The sequence below is a fragment of the Hyperoodon ampullatus genome (assembly GCF_949752795.1).
Source record: "Hyperoodon ampullatus genome assembly, chromosome: 18".
Taxonomy (NCBI): domain Eukaryota; kingdom Metazoa; phylum Chordata; class Mammalia; order Artiodactyla; family Ziphiidae; genus Hyperoodon; species Hyperoodon ampullatus.
Genome location: NC_136931.1, coordinates 29,185,172 through 29,206,339, shown reverse-complemented (window position 1 = coordinate 29,206,339; position 21,168 = coordinate 29,185,172). Strand labels below are relative to the sequence as shown.

Genomic DNA, 21,168 nt, shown 5'->3' with positions numbered 1-21,168 from the left:
GGATGGGCCACAGGAGGGGTGGTGCCTCCGAGCGGCTGGCTCTGCCGGGGACGGGCGGTGGGTTCACGCTGGTGCCCTGGGCGCCCTGGGCCTGGATGGGCCTTCCTTCTGTCTCTGCCCCGAGCAGGCCCTCCCTTGACAGGGGCCTTCATCTGGCTGGGGGTGCAGCATGTCTGAAGCCCCCAAGGGAAGGCCCCACTTGGCTCCTGGGAGAGGGCTGAGGACTCACCTCGCTGGGGGCGGGCGTTGGGGGCAGCAGCTCACACCCGGGCCCTGATCCTGGTCTGGATGTTGTGTCCTGTCTTACTGCTCTGGGCTGCTGGACCCTCTGCTCTGTAGGCTTGTGGGTTGACAAGGGGGCGCTGTCTGGAGGGTGCTGGCCTTTGGCACCCAAGACTGAATCTCTGATGGCCACGGAGGCAGAGCCTCAAGCCTCAGTTCCTGAGAACTGCCAGGTTGTGCCTGAAGGCTTCCGGAAGGCTCGGGGAAGGGCAGAGGCCACCCGAAGAGGCCTTGTGCACCACACTTCTCAAAAAGGGGGCTGGGCAGGACACTACCTGGTCTGGAGGCAAGAGGTTGAGGCCCGGATTGCGGTGGATTTACTCACCAAGAGGGCTGAAGAGTGTACTGGGTCAGGCCAAGGGAAGAGGGGAAGGAGCCAGGAATGATGCAGGCCAGAGAGGAGAACCTGCAGAATCAAGCAGTGGGGCAGAGACTGTCACAGGGTTAGGCGGAAGCAGTGGGATATTCTCTCCCCTTGCAGGACTCACCCTGGCAGAGGTGAGCTAGGTGAGCCGACTCCTGGGTGTTCCGTGTTGGGGGTTTAAGGACCCTGGTCATGGGGGCTCTGGGTAGGGAGGGCAGTCGTGGAGGGCAGGGGTGCCTCCAGCTCCCATCAGTGGGGCGGAGCTGGACTCGGGGGAGAGGCTGGGAGGAGAGCTGCCTCCTGACACCAGATCCGGTGCTGGCCTTCTGCCTGGGCTGCGCCCACCGCCCCATGGCAGGAGCATGTGGCCACGGGTCCTCAGGTTCTGCTGGGACCAGAGAGGAGAGACAGGGCGAGGGCACCAGGCATCTAGGGCTCCAGGCAAGGGGGCCATAGAAGCAGGACGTCAGAACTGTTGGTGCGCTGTCTGCTCAGGGCTGGAGCAGACCCTGCAGCCGCCCAGGCCAGAGTCCACAGGCTCCACAGAGCCCTTCCCTGGGGCCTCGGGCACTGCCCCCTCCAGGTAGGCCAGAGAGCCTTGGGGGCCTCTCTCAGTTCTTGGTGGGAAGGCCAAGACCTGGCTCTTGTGAGGGCAACTGGTGCAGGGCATAGAACCTGCCCACAGGCATCTAGACGGCAGGCATAAGTTTCACGGGTCTGGTAAAGGCGCCCCTCTTAGAGATCAGTTTCCCTTTGCCCTGATAAACTAGAGGCATGCAGAGAGTCGAAGCATGGCCTCTTTGGGGCACACACGGGGCCACTGTGGATAAGAGAATCACCCACGTCCGGTCACTCATAACATCTCCCCCACACCCACACCCACGACGGAGCCAAAACTCATCTGTCCCCTCAGTCGTTCCTCCCCACGGTGGAGCCACCTGTGACGACGTGGATGGGAGACGCAGAGGACAGGGAAGGAATTTCACCCTGGATACCTGCTCCTTGGGGGCTTCGACTAGACAGCCGAGGACCCCCTGGGCAGAGGGCAATAGTAGCATAAGCAGCTGAGCAGGGCAGAGCATCTGAGAGAGAAAAGGCAGCCCAGGGCACGGAGGGGCAGGAAGGCTCCAAGCACCCCACTCCCCAGCCTCCTAACATGGTAGACGGGGTGGGCTACGGCCCGGGGCCCTCAGCCTGTCTGCTGCCCTGGGCCTGGAAAGCAGGTGACTCCCACCCCCAGGACAATGGCCTTAGAGGTGGGGCTTAGCCAGTATACCCTTCTTAGCAGCTGCTTTTGAGTCTGGGGTCACAGGGCAGCATTAGAGGCACAGCTGCCCACACCCAGGATGGTGCTGCCAGGAAATAACTGCTACGCCTTCAGTGTTGGGCAACATGGCCTGACTGGCCCTGGCTGCCCGTGCGGGACACTGCGGCTGTCGGCTCCAGGGGCCTGTCCTCTGCCATGACCCAGCACCTGGTACGAGGCGCAGCACACAACAAGGCAAGCAAAACCGAAATGGAGCTGGGCTGCCTGCTGATCTCCCATGAGGCCAGGGGCGGCAGCAAGACAGCCAGGCAGGGATGGGGCTCCCCCCAGCGGCACCCACCCCTGCAGGCGTCTGGCACTAGGGAAGGTGCCCTGGGTCTCCCGTGCACTACCCAGAGCTCCGGGTCTGTTGGAAACGAGAAGCCCAGAGCTCCCGGCTGCGGGGCAGTCAGGGGTCCTGCCTGGCCCGGGACTGAGCAGAGCCCAGAGCGGGTGCTGGAGGAGGCAGAGGGCTTGAGGAGGGAGCCCGAGGCCCCTCGGGGGCGGCTCCTCTCCTCCTGTGGGCACATCTGGAGCCCCAGGCAAAGCCGCCATCCAAGCACACAGGGTCTGCCTGGGGTGTCGGCTGGTGGCATCCGCCAACGGGAGGCGCCCAGGAGAGAGAGAGAAAGAGGTGTGTTCATTGTCCAAGGTCCGCCAGGACCTGGGTCACCAGGAGGAGTCACCCCACCCTTTTCTGCTCAGGAATCTCTACAGCAAAGCCCCTCCAAGGGGTCTCAGGACTCTCTGTCTGGGGAGGGGGCTGGGGCTGTGTGTGTGTGTGTGAGCCAGGCTGCGCCCCTCACAACACACAGTATGATGGGCCTGTCCACCTGCCCTCCTCTGCCCCCGGGGGCTGGCGGGACCCCAAGGGCTGTGGACAAACTCTCCGATTTCTTCACCAAGACAGAAGGAAGCTGAGACACTGGCTACAGGGGCCGTGCCCACACCTCCCCTGGGCCTCCTCAACTACAGAACCTCCAGTCCCCAGGCCCCTGCTGCCCAGCTGGTTTGCGTTGGATTCGCCGTGAATTTGGGAAGAAAAAGCACGTCTGCTCACACTCCAGAGCGGCCGCCCGAGCCCCGGGTGACGGGAGAAGTAGATAAGCCACCCCGGGACCTGCAAAGACCGGGTGGGAGGCCCCCATCCCAGTCAACGCAAGAGCCACTTCCCCCGCCCCCCCTCCCGCACCGTCTCTTCCCCACCTCCGTCCAGGCACCGCGGGACTCAACCCCACCGACCATCTACCACGTGCCTTTGCAAGAAGTCGGTCTCAGAAGCATTTCCAGACCTGTGAGGGGTCGGGGTGCGGGTTCCCCAGGAGGGCACTGGGGAGCCCCAGAGGTGTGAAGGGAGGGAGGCCCAGAGAAGGAAGGACTGGCGTCCGGGGCTGAGGTCCAGGGGGAGGAGGAGGGAGGCATTGCCAAGGCCTGAGCCCCCGGACCCACACACGGTTGGTGGCCTGGTCCCACCCTGGCCTTTGGTGACGGAGCTGCCCTCGACCAGAGAGACCCCAAGAAAAGCTGAGCAGCGGCTCCCACTGCCCCCACTCCGGCCAGCACGCCGCCCCACCACCTACACAGCTTCAAAGACAGGAGGGGACCCTGGGACCTCAAGCATGAACCACTGCGTGCAGAGCGCGCTCATTCTGGCCCGGACGGCGACGTGGCCCCCGTACGCCTCTCCCCCGGGGAGACACCCAGTGATGGCGCGGAGGCCAGCGGGCCGTCTGTCTCGGCAGGTGTGGGCACTCGGCGCTCCCACCAGCCCCGTTACCACGTGTTCTGGTGTCTGGGGTGGGGGAGGCCATGGAGGGCGCCTCCTCTTCCCGGCTCAGTGCCAGCTGCTGGTGCTCCCTTGTCCAGGGCAGGGGTGGGGCGGCAGGCTGGGCAGGGTGGTGGGCAGCTGGGTGGCGAGGCCAGGGCTCAGTAGAGGCCACAGCCCCGAAGGTTTTTGGCGATGATGACGTCCGTCACGGCGTCAAAGACAAACTGGATGTTGTTGGTGTCAGTGGCACAGGTGATGTGGGTGTAGATCTCCTTGTGGGCCGACTTGTTCTTGCTCTCGTACTGCGCCTGGATATGAGCCACGGCTTCCGTGAAGGTGTTGGGGCCTGCAGGAGAGACCAGGTCAGGAGCTGGTGAGGCGAGGCCCCCACCTGGGTGCCGGTCAGGCCACGGGCTGGGGAGTGGACACCAAGGGACTCTCAGTGACAACCCTGCAGGAGAAACCTGACGACAGCTCAGCTCAATCAACAGTGGGTCATGAAACCAAGTCCGTGGTCCACATCCAGTTTAAAACCAATGACGGAAACAAGAGGTCAAACCTCACCGGGCCTCACCTGTGCTAAGGATGAACACTGTTTCATGGAACTCCTGTTTCTTTTCATAGATGCATGTACGGGCTCCTGAGGCAAACATTCTCTCTTCCTGTGGGTCCTGCCCAAAGAAATCTGAACCAGCCCTCACACAGGTGCAGAAGTCTGCGCCAGCCCCTGCAGGCTGTCCTCTCCTGGCTGTGACTCCTCGGAGTGGGCAGGGACCTCACCTCCCTTGGCTGTTGCTGGGCAAGGTGGGTGGAAACTGTGCCGCACCTGGGAGCCGCCCTGGCCTCCTTCCTCTCATCGCCCCACCCTCCTTCCTTCCCCCTTCCTCCTTCTCATGTTCACCCTCCAGGGATTAAGAACTGTCTGGCTTGCTGACTTGCTGCCTTCCTTGCTGCCATATCACTCTGTCCCTGGTGAGCCCAGGGAGAGGCGTTTCCAGGAGAGGAGCTGCTGTTTAGGGAGGAACAGAACAGGACTCCTGGCTTTGCCCTGAAGCCTCCACAGGCTCCAGGAACCCCGGCCCAGGCCCAGGCCCAGGCAGGGCTGTCACAACCCACTGAGGGAGGGAGGGGGGCTGGACTTCGGAGCCACAGCGGGACGGACCCAGCCCCTCGGCACATGGGCACAGGCCACCAGGCCTGGCCTTGAGGGTCTACCTAAATCTGGGCCGGAGGTGAGGGAGAGGGTCCTTGGGACCTTGTCAGCACCAAACGGCCTTGGTGACTGACTCACCTTGCTTCTTTCTGCTGCACCATGGGCCACAGCCCAGGTCACCTAGGGCAGGATCCACAGACCCCCAATTCAGATACGGCTAAAAGGAGGCTGACTGGCAGGTGTGAGGGGTGCTGAGCCCAGCCCACCTCTGGCTGCATGCTGCTGGGGCCTGACCCACGGGGCAGGCAGCCTGATCTCGAGGAATGGGAGACAGAGTGAGCTGTGCTGCTTGTCCGGCTCCAAGCCATGGCCCCCACGTCCACTCTCGGGGAACTGGGGTTCAGCCCGGAGGCTTAACTAGCAGGCCCACCTTGTTGGGACTCTGTCTACCCTTGTGCTCTCCAGGCCGGGGGGCTGGTCAGGCTGGGGATGCCCGCTTTTGCTTCCATTCGTCTCTCCAGGCCCTGGCCATCCTTAAGAGCCAGTGAGCCCGTGGGCTATTCCAGGCACCCTGCTGCTCCATGAGGGCCCTGGCCAGGCTGCCCACCCACCCACAGTCAGGTAAACCCACGGCAACATTAACAGAGGTGGCCTCCGTCATCCTCAGCACCCTCCGCAGGGAGGCCCTGATCTCTGCTGCTCGTGAAGCTCTCTCACGTTCAACAGGCCATTTGAATCGTATAACTACCTGTATGGGGGTGCTGTCACGATGCTTTTTAGTATCACAGTCATAAGAGCAATAGCGAATGTTTAGTGAGCACTTACTATGCAACAACTGCCATGCTGAGCCTTCCATGCTTTTTAGCTCACTTTGTCCTCTGGCAACTCTGGGAGGGAGGGTGGATAATCACAGTGATTGTTCCCATCTCACAGACACAGAAACGGAGGCTCCGAGAGGTTATGTAACCTGCTGTGAGTGGCAGAGTGGGGGCACGAACCTTGGGCTGTCTGACTCGAAGCCCCGATCTTCAACCCCATCATCATCTTGGTATTGCCATTTCACTGATAAGCTCTACTTACAGATGACCAAGCTGAGGTCCAGAGGTTGCCGAGATCACACAGCTTGTAAGTGGCAGAGCCGGGATTCCAGCCCTGCTTCCCCTGACCAGGCTGCCCCACCCCTTCGCAACAGCATGTTGTGGGGAAGGGAGGGGACCCGCCTTAAGTTTTGTGTTGGATTCTCCAGGGCAGAATCTGGTGTGTCTGCAGAGCATGGTGAAGGGGGACTGAGCTCCCTCAGGAGCTGGTGTGGCCCGAGCGGCTGCGTGGCCCCTGCGGTCCCCGTGGGGAGTGGCAGTCTCTACCTGTGTACTCAGGAAAGCAGATGGTTAGCGGGGACTTCTTGATCTTCTCTTCGAATATGTCCTTCTTGTTAAGAAACAGGATGATGGACGTGTCCGTGAACCACTTGTTGTTGCAGATGCTGTCGAAGAGCTTCAGAGATTCGTGCATGCGGTTCTGCAACAGAGTGGAGAGGCAAGTGAGGGCTGGCGGTGCCCAGGGCCCTGACCCACCGCGGCCAGTGACAAAGCAGGACAAGCGAAGGGAAGGTCCACCAACACGGCTGAATGCACCACCAGGGACGGAGACAGGAGGATCCACAAGGACAAGGACATGGTCCCTGCTGCATTCCACACGCAGGTGGGGTGGGGGGGGTGGTGGAGCAGGGCACAGGGCGGGGAACGCTGCCCCCCACTGAAGAGGGCTGACCCGGGCCAGGGCAGCGGGGTCACCAGAGGGCCTCTAGCCCATGGAGAGGACATGCACCATGCACACGGGGGCAGGGGCCGCACCACCATCCACACGTCCACACGGGACCTCAGGCATGCAGATTTCTCTACTGGGATCTCATTTGGTTTCGCCAGCAGGGGTGGGAGGGTGCACGCATTCAGTTGGGAAACATTAACCGAGGACCAAGAGATCCTCGAATTAATCCAGAGTTGGAAGCAGACACCAGGGGGACAGCGTCGGGGGAGTGATCTTGCTGTGGCCTTGGTGTGGTTGGAGACTGGGTGGGTTGGCTGGGCCGTGGGGCGGCTCTGGGTGAGCTGCTTATCGAGGCTGGTTTCCCGGTAGAGGGGCCAGAAGAACCCCAAGATGAAAGCCAGCAAAACAGATGAAAACAGAGAGGAAGATAAAAACCCAGCAGAAAACATGAGAGAAAGAAAGAGAAAAAAAAAAAGCAAAAAACAAAATTGGTTCAACCGGTCTCGGGCCAGGAAGTCAAAGCCGGTCCCTCCGGAGGCCCCCGTGTAGGCTCTGGAGGCCACGGCCACCCTGGGGCTCTGGACTGCGTGGCTGGAGATGGAAGGCGAGGGTGGGGAGGACCAGCCTAAGCCGAGTGGCTGGTGAGGAGTATGGAACGCAGGAGTGGGGGGCAGGCTTCACAGCAAAGTCACCCGGCGGTGCCCTGGGAACCTGCTGCTTTCAACTCTTAGCTGATGGTATCAACTGAAAGGAGGCGCTTCATACCTGCCCGACTTGGAGGGTCTCTCAGAATCTGCTCATGGTTTTGGCCTTGGTTTGGCAAGTTAAGGCCCTGCAGGTGGCGGTGACGGCACTGGCGCTGAGAAGTTGTGGCAGGTGAGGCCTGGGGCTGCTGGGGTCTGGGCCGCAGCGGGCAGGGTGGCCGGCCAGTGGGTGGGCAGCCACTAGCCCCAGGGGTCCTGGCCGAGCTCCAGGAGCCTCCAGACACCTTTCTCTCAGGCAGCCCCAATTTTTGCCCCAGGCTTGGGAGGGAGGGGCAGGGCCGACCGGAGAGGAAGGTGGAGGCCAAGGACTGGTCAGCAGGGTGTAGCTCTTGCCTCGCGGGGGCAGAGCGTCCTCGTCCCACAGCTTGTCCTTGAGCCGTGTGCCTGGACAGAGCCATCCCACAGCTGCCGTCTGCTGAGTGGAGAGTCCTGAGGGCAGGCACTCTGCAGCTCCGAGCCCGCTGGCCCTCACAGCCGCCCAGAGGCTGCTCTGCCACGGGCTCCATTTTACAGAGCAGCAGGTGGCGCAGCTGCCACACTCACCAGCGGGAAGGGGCGGGGCTAGACCGCGGGCCACATCCGCCTGGACCCCCAGCTGCCCAACGCTGCCGCCTGGCCCTGGACACACAGGCGTTTTGCTCAGCTCTACGGCGCTGTTCTTGCTGTCACCGTGGCAATGAGCCGCCTTTGTGGGCTCTTGTTAAGTGGTAAAGCCAACTCCCCTGCCCTGCGGGGGCTGCTGATCTTGCCTGGGTGGACAGAGCCCCAGGAAGAGCCTGCTCCTGGCTGTGGCCCCACGTGCTGTTGCTTCCCCAAGGTCCTCTGCTCCAGCCCTTGTGAAGAAGGGCGGGGAAATGGGGGAGAAGGAGGGAGGTGGGAGAGAGACAGTAAAGGCAGAAAGGCGAGAAGGAAGGTGCCCCAGGATGGGCCCCGCTCCAGAGCGAGGGCTGCCTGGGCGAGCAGACCAGAGAGGCCATCCGAGGGTGAGGCTTGGCACCCACCCGTGTTTACTGGAGACCCGAGGGCCATGGAGCTTGGGACCCCGTGGCTGCCAGACCCGCCCAGATGTCCCTCTGCTCTGCCTTGTGCTCCAGAGGTGAGTGCGAGCCCCTGCCCCAGGGCTGATGGGCCTGGGACTTGGGATTGAGCTGAGCGGGTCCCCAGGGAGAGGCCTGGGGCCCTCGACACCCCAGTGCTTCAGTTTCTTTGAAACCCACGGCAGGATCAGCTTTTTGCTCACTGCACCAGCCCTGCTTCCCACTCCCAGGCACTGCAGGAAGAAAAGATGAGCCACCTGGATCTCAGACCACGTGAGTGGCCAAGTGGACCGTGAACAGTTGGTCCAAAAGGAGAGTCAACAACGGACCAGTGAGAGACGTGCCGGGGCAGTCCCTGCACGCGGGGGCCTTGTGGGGGCAGCAGGAGCCAACCTTTGGGGTGGTCAGTGGGTCCAGGTCTGGTGATCTTAGACGCCACAGCCAGCTGAGGCCACTGAGAATGATTACGGCGTTACAAGAAAGAGCTGCACGGCTGGGGCCCCAGAGACTCGCCCTGGAACAAGGCAGGGCTTCAGGGGTTTGCTGATGCCTAACTCAGGAGTGTACCTGGGACTGAAGGAGAAAGGGCAAGGGGACAAGCCAGCACATGGTGCGAGTCCGGATCACCCACCCGGCCAGCGGCCCTGCCCCCAATCTTTCCACAGCCTCATCGCTGCATAAGTCCCACAGGACGGCGGCTCCTCCTCCCCACAGTTGCACCCCAAAGCTCAGCAGATGTTTGCAGCAGTCCCAAGGGACCAGCAGGCAGGACTGATGAGGAGACAGGCCCAGAGAGAAGACAGGCCTTGCTCAAGGCCCACCGTGACGAGCCCAGCCCCAAACCCTCAGTGCCAGGGCTCTGTGCCTGCTTCACACAGCAGGAGCTAATGATCGCCAAAGGTGTGACCCCACAGCCCAGGAGCCCTGCCGCGGCAGGTGCTTGTCTCGGGAGAACCCGTGGCGCGCTGGGCCAGTGCTCGGCTTTCCCTGCAGGCTCTGCAGCAGGCCCACCTCTCCACGGGCAGCTCAGTGGGCCCCCAGCTCAGCACAATCCCCGGTGACAATACAACCACCAGCTCGGCGCTGCTGTGCCAGAAACGGTTCCAAGTACTTCTCGCGGATTCTCACTCCATTGCCAAGGCCCCACCAGGCAGGTACTATGGTTACACCCCTTTGACAGCAGACAGTAACCGAGGCAGAGAGGGTGCTACCTGAATTCAGCAGCAAACCAGGCCCAGGCCCAGCCCAGGCCCAGAGAAAGGCTGCGCCCTCTCTCCAGGTGAGGGCACCCCTCTGAAGCCAGCCTGGCAGTTCTCTGAGGCCCCAGACTGAAGACGCATTGACGGGAGGCGGGAACCTGGGCTGGCGTCCTCCAGGGGAGGGGCCCGCACCCCCACTGTCACTCGCCTACATGCCATGTCCCATTGCCCTTCCGGCTGCCAGCCCCGTCCACTGCTCAGGGAGGGCCGCGAGGGCTAAGAACTGCTATTTCTGTCTTAAGTACATTCTTGCTCGACTGCACCCTGATTTCGTTTAGGATTTGCTTAATTTGGTTCTGGCCTGACGGCCTCTGTGACTCTGCTGAATTTATTAAAGAGGCACATACTGCCTGAGACCCAGAGTCTGCAGAGACGTTTGTCACCAGTCTGCATGCAGCCTCTGAGCGGGGTGGCCTGTGGCTGCCTTTGCTGCATCGGCATCACGAGGCGTTTGCCCCACAACGAAGTCAGAAGAGGGAGCCCGGGCACGGCCTGGCCGACAACGGGACCCCCGGCCGCCGCAGCCAGGCGGCCCAGGGCCACTCACCGTGGTCTCGTCTTCGTGGAGCACCTGGTCATAGCCGCTGAGCGCGACGCAGAAGATGATGGCCGTGACGTCCTCGAAGCAGTGAATCCACTTCTTGCGTTCAGATCGTTGGCCCCCAACGTCGAACAGCCTGCAGGGGAGACAGGGAAGCTGGATGTGGTGGGTGGTGGGGCCCCGGCCGGTGTGCGGACACTGGTCGAGTAGGCGGCGGGGGGGAGGGGGCTTGTACACGCAACGAGCCTCCCAAGGAGCCTCACTCCGGGTGCTCAGGGCCGACCGCCGCGTCCCCGGGGCAGGGTGGCCGTCACTGCTTCTGCCCCATGACTGGGCTGTGCTCCCATACAGAGACTCAAAGACCTGCCCTTACATCTCAGGACTTTTACTAACGCCTCTGCAAGGTTCCCGAGAAACCCCTCTGCGAGGTCCTCCTCTCAGGGTAATACGCACATCCTGTCCCTGGCTTTCTGAGCGTGTCTGTTCACGTCTGTGGGCTGTGAAAACTCCAGAGCAGCCCAGGGAGGGAGGCAGGCAGGGATCGTCACCTGCTACATGGAGGGACAGTGAGGCACCAAGGGGTTAAGTGCCCAGGGTCCCGGCAGGAGTTGGTGTGGTAGAGGTGGGGTGAGACCCAGGTCTGTCTGCAGACAAAGCCTCTGCTCTGTGCCTCCCTTTCCTCTCCCCATCTCAGACACCATCCCCCAGGGGGCAGGAGGGCTGTGGGGGTTGACTGTGGCAGGTGTGGCTTGGTTCCTGGAAGGAAGAGGTCAACCTCACACCTAACGCCCTGAATGAAGGTCCACTGCCTCCTAGGCCCGGGAGGTCCGCTGGCACACAGCTGCTGGGGTGGGCTGGCCCCTGACCTCCCGACAGAGGAGAGTAACCACAGGCAGAGCCCAAAGTGGGCCTGGAACAAGGAAACAGGCCTTGTACTCGTCCCATCACCGCCTCCCTCGGATCCTGCTTCCCCATCTGAAATGCTGGGCACAGGCTGATGGTCTCTGCGGCCCCTCTACAGAGCTTATGCTCAGACTCTGCAGGCCGGGCAGCCCCAAGCCCAGCCCCGCACCCTCTGCCCCCGAGGGCTGAGGGGGGAGAGATTGGAGAGAGTAGGGGGCAAGAGGCACCTTTTGGGGCCTCCATGCCCATCACTGTGCTCCCCAGGTTCAAGGGAGGCCTAGAGGCCTGTGTGCCCAGTGAGGCTCGTGCAGCCCTGCGGAGATAGAGACAGAACTTCAACGCCCTCTGTCTCAGTGGGAACGGGCAGGGGCTGGGCCGTGGGCTGGCCAGCGGTCCTGGAGTCCAGCCCTCCCAGGGCGGGCAGGGGGCCAAGAAGTGGCCTTAAACAGGCCGCTCCTCCTGTTCTACCTGACACCTGGAAACCACACATGGAGGCAGGTAGGGGCAGGACAGCAGCTCCCAGGCCTCAGTGCCTGGAAGCTGCCCCAGGTGGCGCCACAACCCTCCAGCAGGGCCTGTTCTGAGGTGCTCAGACCCCTGGACTTGAGCTGTGTTCTGTGCTTGGGGACAGCCTTACTCCTCCCAGGCCTCGGTTCCCCCAAGTGCACCCGGAGAGGGTGGGTAAGCTGATCTCCAAACCCTCTCCAGCTCTGAGATGACATGGGTCCTGGGGTTGCACACATGTCGCTTGGGTTCAACCACCTTACTCCCCACCCCTCTCACAAGGTGGCCTCCAAGGGGCCACCTAGGTGATTCCCCCTCCTCTTCCTCCTCCTCAGAAATCACCCAGGGACAGGACTCCCCTCCTTTGTCCGCTTAAATCTTCCCTGTTCCTCAGAGACCCACTCCAGGACCCCTCTTCCAGGAAGCCTCCCCGCTCACCCCAGCCCCCGAACTTGGTGCAAGAGAGGTACACAGACAGGCCCCTTCTCGTATCTAACTGCCTGTCCCAACTCGAACGCTCCCCAAGGCAGGGCGACATCTGGGTGCTCCAGATGAGGCGAGGCCGAGAGGCAGGCTTTGCCCATCTCTTGGCACCCTTGCCAGGGCTCGGGAGCCTCCCTGGGCCTCACCTGAAGTGGAGGTTCTTGAATGTGAAGTGGGTTTCTACGATGCCAGTGGTTTTCACCCTGGTTCGGAGGATGTCCTGCTCGGTGGGCTGGTAGTCGGCAGCCCCGATCCGATCCAGGCTGTCCAGGTAGCTGGGGATGGCAACACACAGGGGACCATAGACCAGGTGCTGGGCACCGCCTTCCCCGAGAGCCAGTCCTGACCGGGGCTGTGGAATGATGGCACCACCCCGTCCAGGGCCAGGTGTGTGGGGGGGCAGCTGAGAAAGAGAAGCTCATGTCCCGGCCACACGCGCTCAGAGCCTCTGGCTCAGACTGAGGGCTACGCGCACGGTTTCAGGCACACTCAGACAAGGCCGAATCTTTAAATGAGACGAACATGTTTATAATAGTGTTTGTCATTTCTTCATCTTACAATAATAATGGGCAACAGTTAGGTTCTAGTCTTTATATGCATCATCATGTTTCATCTTTAATTTCCTGAGTTAGATGTACTGTTTCACAGATTAGAAAACTTAGGTTTTCTAATGAAGGTGAGTGCCTCGCCCAGCTGTGAGCCAGGGATTGGGATTCCAACTCTTAACAGTTCCCTATGGTGCTTCCCAGAGGCCCTCTGAACCTCTGCCTGCCTCTTCCATGCTCCTTAGGGTTTATCAAGGGGGCCATCGCATCGTCCCATATGGTGCTCCTGGAAGGGAGGCTCAGAGGTCACACAGCCAGGAGGGGCGGGGCCTTGCTGGGACCCAGGTCTTTGGCCTCAGAGCCCCTCCCACACCACCACTTGCTCTGTAGACAGACCAGGCCTTTGCACTTCGCCCACCCAGGCCACTCACTGGGAAGGGCTTTAGGGGTCGGTATCGGTTAGGTTTGAACCCCAAGCCAGGTTGGGATCCAGGAAACCAGGAAGGAGGGAGCTTGGTCAGGCTGGCAGGAAGATTCAAGGACCCACAGGGCCAGCCGGGCTACCCCTGTGCAGGGAGAGCCCCACACACAGCCCACGGGAAGCAGCCCTGAGGGCCTGAGGCATGGCATTATATGGGGTCGCAGGCTGTGCGTGGAGGGCCTGTGCTTTATCAGCACCTGTCCTGGGACCCACCGCGGGGCTGGCTCCCCAGCTTGTGGATGTCCACAGGGCTGGGAAGGGTAGACGCCTTCACCAAGGAGGGTGTCCCTTGGTAAACCAATAACCCAGGCTGCCTCAAATCCTTGTGAGAGTTCTCCCTAAGGAAATAAAGCCGATGGTGTGTTCCCAGGCTCAGGGAAGGCAAGCTTGAAGCCACACTCTTAGAAAGAGGACACTGCTAGGACTCGAGCGCGGGTCTGCCTGACTCTAAAGCCCGTGCTCTTAAACTGGCCTGCAGGCCTCCTCTCCCCTGTGGAAGGAGAGAGGTAGAGGCAGCAGAGCAGACCTGAAAGCTCTGGCTGCTGCAGAGCCTCCTCTCCAGGCCTGTGGGTGTCTGGGCAGTCTCTGATCTCAGCCTGGAGGGCCCCTCCCCACCCTTCCTAATCCTCCCAAACCCTCTGTGCATGCCCCTCCCCACACTCCCACTGCCTCTGCTTAGAAGCTGTGTTGGTTTCAAATCGAGCCTCCTCCTGTCGTCTCCAGCTGGAGACCAGGGCTGGGAGCCGCTGGTCTTGGCCCCCATCCCAGCTGGGGAACCCTCCTTTAGACAGACAACCTGGCCCTCTGTCTCTCGGTGCTGGCTGAGCCTCATGCAGGGAGGCGGCCATGGGGGTGGGGGGTAGGGTGAGCACAGTGGGCCGTGCACCTGCTGTATGTACTGTCTGCCGACTGTCCTGGGTGCTGGGGGGGGCATAGGCCTCGGAGCCTGTGTTCGTGCGTGTGTGTGTGTGTGTGTGTGTGCGTGTGCGTGTGTGTGTGTGTGTGTGTGTGTGTGTGTGAGAGTGAGGTAAATAACAGATGAGTAAGCTGCACAACATGTCAGGAGGTGGTAAGTGTCAGGAGGAAAGAATCAAGCTATCAGTAAGTGGGGAGGCTGGCTGGGGGCGGCTATTTGATATCAGGTGGCTGGGGAAGGCTTGTCAAGCGGGATGACATTCGAATGGAGACTGAGGAGGTGAGGAGATGAGCCTCTCATGCCCCAGCAGCAGGACCAGGGGGAACAGAGGCCACGACCTCAGTGGAGGAGGAGCCCAGGCTGCAGGCGCTGGACGGGAGGTGGTGGCGAGGCTGAACACGGGGCAGGCGCAGGTAGCGGCGAGACTGGAGGGGTGATGGAGGTGAGGGGGACACAGCACGTAGGCCCCTGAGGTCACTGTAAGGACTTGGAATTTCACTCTGGAAGGCTCTGACCAGAAGAGCGTTGGAATGATGGCTCTGCGGCTTAAGGAGAGCAGATGGGGAGGGGGCAGGGAGACCCGAGAGGAGGGAAGGAGAGGACGCTTTGCCAGCCAGCGCTGACCTTTAGTGGGGACCTCAGTCTGGGAAAAAATAATCCTACCAAACCACAGAACTACGTTTTACAGCCCCTGCTGGGATGTGCTCAGGTTTCTGGGTTTCTAGGACCTGTCTCAGAGCCATCATTCAGAAGGGAACGGGGAGGGCCAGCCGTGTTCACCCACCCCCGGTGCATGACACAGAGAGACCTGGGCGCCCTGTCTCCCCGAGAGCCCTGGAGCCTCACCGGTAACATGAGAGGACGGGCCAGCTCCCCAGGGCAGGAAGGGGACATGTGGTGACTGAGGCTCTGGGCCAGACACTCACACAGTCTAGGACGTGAGTGGTGCCCCCCGGAGTGTGCCAGGCGACAGCCCTATTAGGCCTCTCCTTTCTGTCACAACAAATCTACGTTGAACTGTTTGACATTTCGGGCCTCAGCTCTTGTCAGAAGACGAGATTTAGCAGCTGAAACTACAACAGCAAAGCAACCCTGGACCAGAAAGTGTTTAAGGTCCTTCCGAACCTGACTGCCTGTAGGTCCCGCCCTTGCTCTCCTGGGAGCCCCCTCCCAGAGAAGACAGAGAGAGGAGGGCGGGTCTCCTCAGCTTAGCTGGGGGGAGTTGACAAGTACTGACTCAAGTCGTTCATTTCAAGTTATAAAGGTAACCACCAGAAGAACTAAAAATAATCCTGTAAAACTAGCAAAAAACTGGTGGTGGAAGTGGGGAACAGCAAAGGAAGGAAGGAAGGTCTGACTCCCTCAGCTTTCACAGCTGGAGGTCATTAAATACTATTTATAGTTGGAGGATCAGGTTTTTCTGGACATCACTGGGACAAGTAAATGGAGATAGTTAACAGTGGGAGGGGAACAGGCCCGGGAGGAGGATTCACTAACAATTTTATACCTTTCTGTATTGTTTTAAAATTTTTTTGCCATGGGTTCATATTATAATTAGTTAAGTGGTAACAATTTAAGTGGGGGTCACGATTTGATGCCCTGAGGAGCCCCTGAGGGTGGTGGGGGGATGGGAAGGGCCTGGACTTGGGCAGAGCAGTGGGCACGGAGGGGGAGAGGAAGGGGGGGACTCTCTCCAGGCCTGAATGGCTGTGCGTTGAGGGGGAGATCTGGGTTGAGGTCTGTGACTTGAGTGTACAGAGAGAGGTGTGGACTTGAACCTTTGGGCTCGTACCCTTGGTCCACCAAGGTGTCCTGGGGGCTCATCAGTGGCTGGGGCCTGGGTCGTTACCACCTGGGACTCACGGGACCCAGGCGCCTGCCCTGTGGACAATCTAGGTGTGCAGAGATGGGAAGACAAGTCCCTGGTTTGTTAGCTGTCGTCACAGCCAATGGCAATGTCCCAGAATCCATTAGTGAGCACTGTTTTCTCAGCGTTAGCCTCCACTACATCAGCACCATGGAGACAAGCGTTTCTTAATCTTGGTGATACTGACATTTTGGGTCAGGTAATTCTTTGCTATGGAGGACTGTATAATGTGTCTGTAGGAAGTCAGCAGCATCCCTGGCCTCTACCCCACTAGACGTCTGTAGCACCACCCTAGTCAGGACCATCGAAAATGCCTCCAAACATTGCCAGTGTCTCCTGGGGGCAAAGTGGCCCCAGATGAGAAGCGCTGGTGAGGAAGCTGAGCAGATCAGTGTCGGAGCACACGCATCCTAAGACAGTGGGGTTTAAGCCCAGAGGCTCCCACTGAAAACCTGGACACGAGACTGTAAAAGTGGGTGCGTTTCCTGAAAGCTGGAGTGCAGTGCCAATGTCTTCAAAACAGAAGGCGTGTCCCTGACCACCACAGACCATTCCCAGAGGCCTGGAGTCCCCGATCTAGGGGCCAAGGGCATGTAAACTTCCAGACGCCTGGAGTGACAAGGCTGCAGCGGGCAGTCCTGTGATCCCGTCACTCCCTCTGCCTTCCCCTCTCCTACCCCTCCAGCCCTCTCTGGCTTTCAGCTGCTTCACCCCTTCTCCTCGCCCGCCCCACCTGGCCCCTCTCTCTCCTCTGTCCTTTTCTTCCCCTTATTAGTTATAACACAGTATTAAAGTGTATGTTTGATTATTTACTTTACTTATCTGATGGGTTACATATTCCTTATTTTTAATTTTAAAGAGAGAGGAATGGAAAAGGTATTATTTTCTCAAAAAGAAGACAAAAGGGCACCATGTAAGTTATTTTCTGTCTGTGTTGCCCTTGATTTGTACTTATGGGGTCAAGGGTTCTCCAGGGGACAAAAATGCTGCTACACTGACAATCTTCCTTCTGGAGGGCCAGGCCCCCTCCAGAGCAAGCAGGCTCCCTGGGCCTCTGGGAGCCCTGTTATCGGCTTGTGCCCCCCACCTCCCAGGCCTCCTTCTCATCCCGGGGGCAGGAGGAGAAGCCCCTTCTCCTTCCTTCCTGACACCCGAGGCAGAACACCTCACAGTGGTTCCCACCTCAGCAAGGACGCCTCCTTGCCCCACTGGCCCCAGCCCCTTCCACGCCCACACTGCTGCCCCGCTCTCGGCCTCCCGCCTGCCTGGGACACTCACTATTTGGCGGAGTCGTTGAGCTGATACTCCCGGGACCTGTTGAAGCACTCCTGGATCCCTGAGTCGCCCCAGAGTCGCATCATGGCGGAGAGCAGCTCTGGAGAGAAGGGCTCCGTGTCTTCCATTCGACTCACCACATCACACACCATCTTGGCATCAGCCTGTGAGGAGACATGGACGGCGGCTTTGAGGCCTCGGTGGGGACAGAAGCCCCGGTCGGGCACCTGCTAGGGCTCCGGGACAAGGGCTCAGCCCTAGGCCTGGTCAGGGAGAGGGGAAGCAACAGAGGGCCCTTTACTCAAGGGAACGGTAATCATTACTAGACGGTTGCTCCATCTCGAGCCCTTTCAACCCTGCCGCCCTCCAAGTGAGCCAGAGACCCAGGCTCCCCAGCCCGCCGCATGCGGCTCAGGAAGCGAGCGGAGGTGCTGGAAACCTGCAGGTGTCCTTCGCGGTGGGAGAGACACGAAGGAGACAAGGTCAACGCCTGGAAGACTTGTGGCCAACAAAACATTTTGCACCAAGGTACGTGGGGACAAAGCCTTCTGTGGAGACTTCCGGGATCAAGCTGTCCAGCTAAGTAGCTACTTATGTCTCAGAGCCTGTCTACTGCAGAAGGTCAATGGGAAAATGCTGGCACTGTGTCCGCTTCTGCCTGCCTGCCCTGGGAAGGAAGCCACAACTGGCCTGGAGGCCAGCAGGCCATGCCCATGATGTTGGCCCGGATCTAGCTCCCTAGGGACACAGGCCTGCCTGCTGCAGCCTTGTCACTCCAGGCATCTGGAAGTTTACATGCCCTTGGCCCCTAGATTGGGGGCTTCAGGGTCCCAAAGACCTCAGCCCTCGGACTCCCAAAGTCACCCTCAGCTGACAGGAAGGGCTGCCCACCAGGAGAGCGTGGGTCTCTGTCCATCTGGGAGATGAGTTTCTTCAGCACCGGAGCCTCCCCTGGGGGCAGCCACCTGCAAAGCTGGCCCTGGGACCCAGGCGTTGGGTGCCTTAGGCAGGCGGTGACTCAGGGATGCAGGGGTGGGTGAGCAGGGTTGGTGCCTCCACCTGGGGCTAAAAACAGGCCTGTGAGTCAGGGCCTATGTGCTGATGCTGCTCCTGTGTGCCTGCGTGACCTCGGGAAATCTCAGCCTGCTTGCCCACCTGTGGGATGACTGTGATAAACCTGGCCAGTTTCCCAGACTTCCTCCTGTGGACCCCTCCTTCAAGGTTCCTGCCTGATCTGTGAGAAGGGAGTTGGGACCTGAGGGGTGGGTAGGGCAAGACTTCCTGCTGGGGGAGAGACACCCTCCCACCTAGAGCCGCACTATGCCTGGGCCAGGCCACTCAAGGGTGTGGTTTAGAAAACATGGGCCTCCACAAAGCCACTTCATGCCCTTCTGTGTGTGGTCTGGAATCTTGGGAATCCCACTCCAGTGGGATGCAGTGCATGGTTTGGGGAAGGCTGGCCTGGCGCTGCCCTCCCAGCTCCATCTCGTCACCGAGGTGTGGCGAAGGCGGGGGTGGGGCAAGGTCCTGTGCTGGCGACACCTCTCTGTCTGCCCTTCTGTTTCTCTCCCATCTTCCCCAGCTCAGTGCACGCCACAACCATCGGCCCAACTGCTCAGACTCAAAGACTAGGAGTCATCCTTGATTTTGCCACGTCCCTCCCAATGTCCACTTCTCCCCATCTCTTCCTGCACAGCCCTGAGTCCGAGCCACCACCGTCTTTCCCTGGCTGCCCGAGCCCCCTCCCAAGGGTTCCTTGCCTACCTCTTGCTTCTCCTCAGTCTGTCTGCCACACAACAGCCAGCAGGAGACCGTAGAGAAAGAACCCACAACTTTTTTTAACTGGGCACACTGATATCCGACTTAAAGACTACATTTCCGGGCTTCCCTGGTGGCGCAGTGGTTGAGTCCACCTGCCGATGCAGGGGACATGGGTTCGTGCCCCAGTCCGGGAAGATCTCAGGTCCCGCAGAGCGGCTGGGCCCATGAGCCATGGCCGCTGAGCCTGCGCGTCCAGAGCCTATGCTCCGCAACGGGAGAGGCCACAACAGTGAGAGGCCCGCGTACCGCAAAAAAAAAAAGACTACATTTCCTAATTTTGCTTGTGGCAAAGATGTGACCATGTGACCTGTCCTACCCATGGAGAGGTAAGCCAAAGTGTAGTGAGGTCTTTGTAAAGGGAAGATGCACCCTTTTTCTCTCACTTCCTCCTTCCTGAAGCCTGTGATGGCTGAACTCTAGCAGCCAACTTGGATCATGAAGACAAGGTCTACACCCTAGGGACAGTGGATGGGTGATCTAAAAACAGTCAGGTCCTTGAGGACTTTTTTTTTTTTTACATTGAAATTAAACTTATACCTCATTTAAATCACTATTTTCTAGGTCTCGGATATTCAGTCAAACCTAATTGTAATGGACACAATAACTCTCCCTGTTTAAACTCTTTCAATAGCTTCCCATTATCCCTAAATTCCAAACTCCTTACCTTGGCCTCCAAAGCCCCTGCCTACTTCTCGGTCCTAACCTCCTCCCACCTTTCCCCTTTCCTGGGCCTCCAAGCACACCGCCTTTCCTTCTGTTCCCCAGGTAGCCAGGGTCACCTCACCTCAGGGTGCTCCACCCGGCTCTTCCCCATCTCAAGTGTCACTGCCTCAGGGAAGCCCTCCTCCACGCCCCAGGCAGAGTCTGCCCCCACGCACACCAACCACTCCACTGTCACAGCTAGTGCTGTATGTGCCTGTTCCTCAGGGCAGGGATAATCTCCTGGTTTTTCACGGCACCCCCACCTCACAACACTCTGTACATAGTTGTTGGTGCTCAGCAGCATTTGTGAGATGAATGGGTCCTTGGCATTTTACTGTCAGGCACGGCCTCGATTTCTCACTCCACCCTCTCTATCTCCCAACTCCTCTCATCTTGTCCATTTCAACAACACTGTGTCTCGTTCAACCATGACAGCAGCTCTGCCCAGTAGCCATCCTGTTTAACAGATGGGGAGACTGAGGCTCAGAGGTGAGGTAACTTGCTCAAGGTCACACAGCTAGTAAGTGGGAGAGCCTGGACCCAAGGTTAACCTCTACTGTGCTCCAGCCAACAGCCCTGGACTTGCATCTCAGACACTGGTGTCCAGCCCAGCCCCCTGAGCAAAGGTAGGGGAGATGGATAAGGAGGAAGGTAGGAAGGGTCAGGCGTGGCGGGAGGGAGGGGCCTTGCCAATGTGCCCTGGAGGACAATGGCAGCTGTCTGGCTGGGCCAGCCCCGTGGGGGTCAAGCTTAACAAGCAATTAATAGAGCCAGAGGAGGGCCTTGTCCCTTTGTCTTCCTGCCTTTGGGGCCCCGGGGGATGGGGCTCACACTGGGCCTGACCTTCCTGTCCAGGTCCCCTCCTGGGCCAGTGGCGGGGTGGGGGGAGGCATTTTCCAGCACCTTGCCCTCTGCTACAGCCCCCATGGCGCTGCCACCTCTTGCTGGTCAGAGCATGCCCAGCTGTCCCGGCAGCGTGAGGTGTGACAAAGCAGACGCATGTACCAGAGCAGACCCACTAGGTCTGACCTGTGCAGTGTTACTCAGTGGAGGATGCTGGGGCAGTGACCAGCTTCGAGGTAACAGTGAAGGGCCCGTCCCCTCTGATCTGCTCCATCCTTTTCTGCTGGATGGCTGCCTCCTCCACCTATGTGGCTTCCATTCCCTCCTTTTGGGACACCAGAACCTCTGCTTGCCTGAAGGAAAGCACTCTTTCCCCCGACTCAGTCTGAGCAGTTTGGGTGGGACTTCCTCTGTCCCATGGCTCCAGCATGGACACAGGGTCTGGCCCTGGCCAGTCCATCCTGCTGGCCTTAGTGAACAGTTTGGGGTGGACAAAGAATCCAACTTTGTCAAATGAGACTAACCCTACCAGCTCCAGGACACCTGTATAAACTATTAGGGGAGAGAGAGACCCTCAAAGGAAGGGC

At 59.8% G+C, this 21,168-nt stretch overlaps 1 protein-coding gene across 2 annotated transcripts in view; it reads right to left on the bottom strand.

Moving 5' to 3' along the window:
• GNAO1 (G protein subunit alpha o1) overlaps positions 1 to 21,168 on the bottom strand; it is a gene marked incomplete at both ends in the record, with an annotated part of 171,357 nt that overhangs the window by 7,422 nt on the left and 142,767 nt on the right. The window contains 5 exons of one of the 2 annotated variants that reach the window (XM_079723480.1): positions 3,879 to 4,066; positions 6,238 to 6,391; positions 10,248 to 10,377; positions 12,278 to 12,406; positions 17,219 to 17,379. In XM_079723480.1, coding sequence (XP_079579606.1) covers positions 3,879 to 4,066; positions 6,238 to 6,391; positions 10,248 to 10,377; positions 12,278 to 12,406; positions 17,219 to 17,379 — 762 coding nt within the window. Of the gene's footprint in view, positions 1 to 3,878; positions 4,067 to 6,237; positions 6,392 to 10,247; positions 10,378 to 12,277; positions 12,407 to 17,218; positions 17,380 to 21,168 lie in introns of those variants that run through there. The other variant, XM_079723481.1, reaches the window with a different exon arrangement.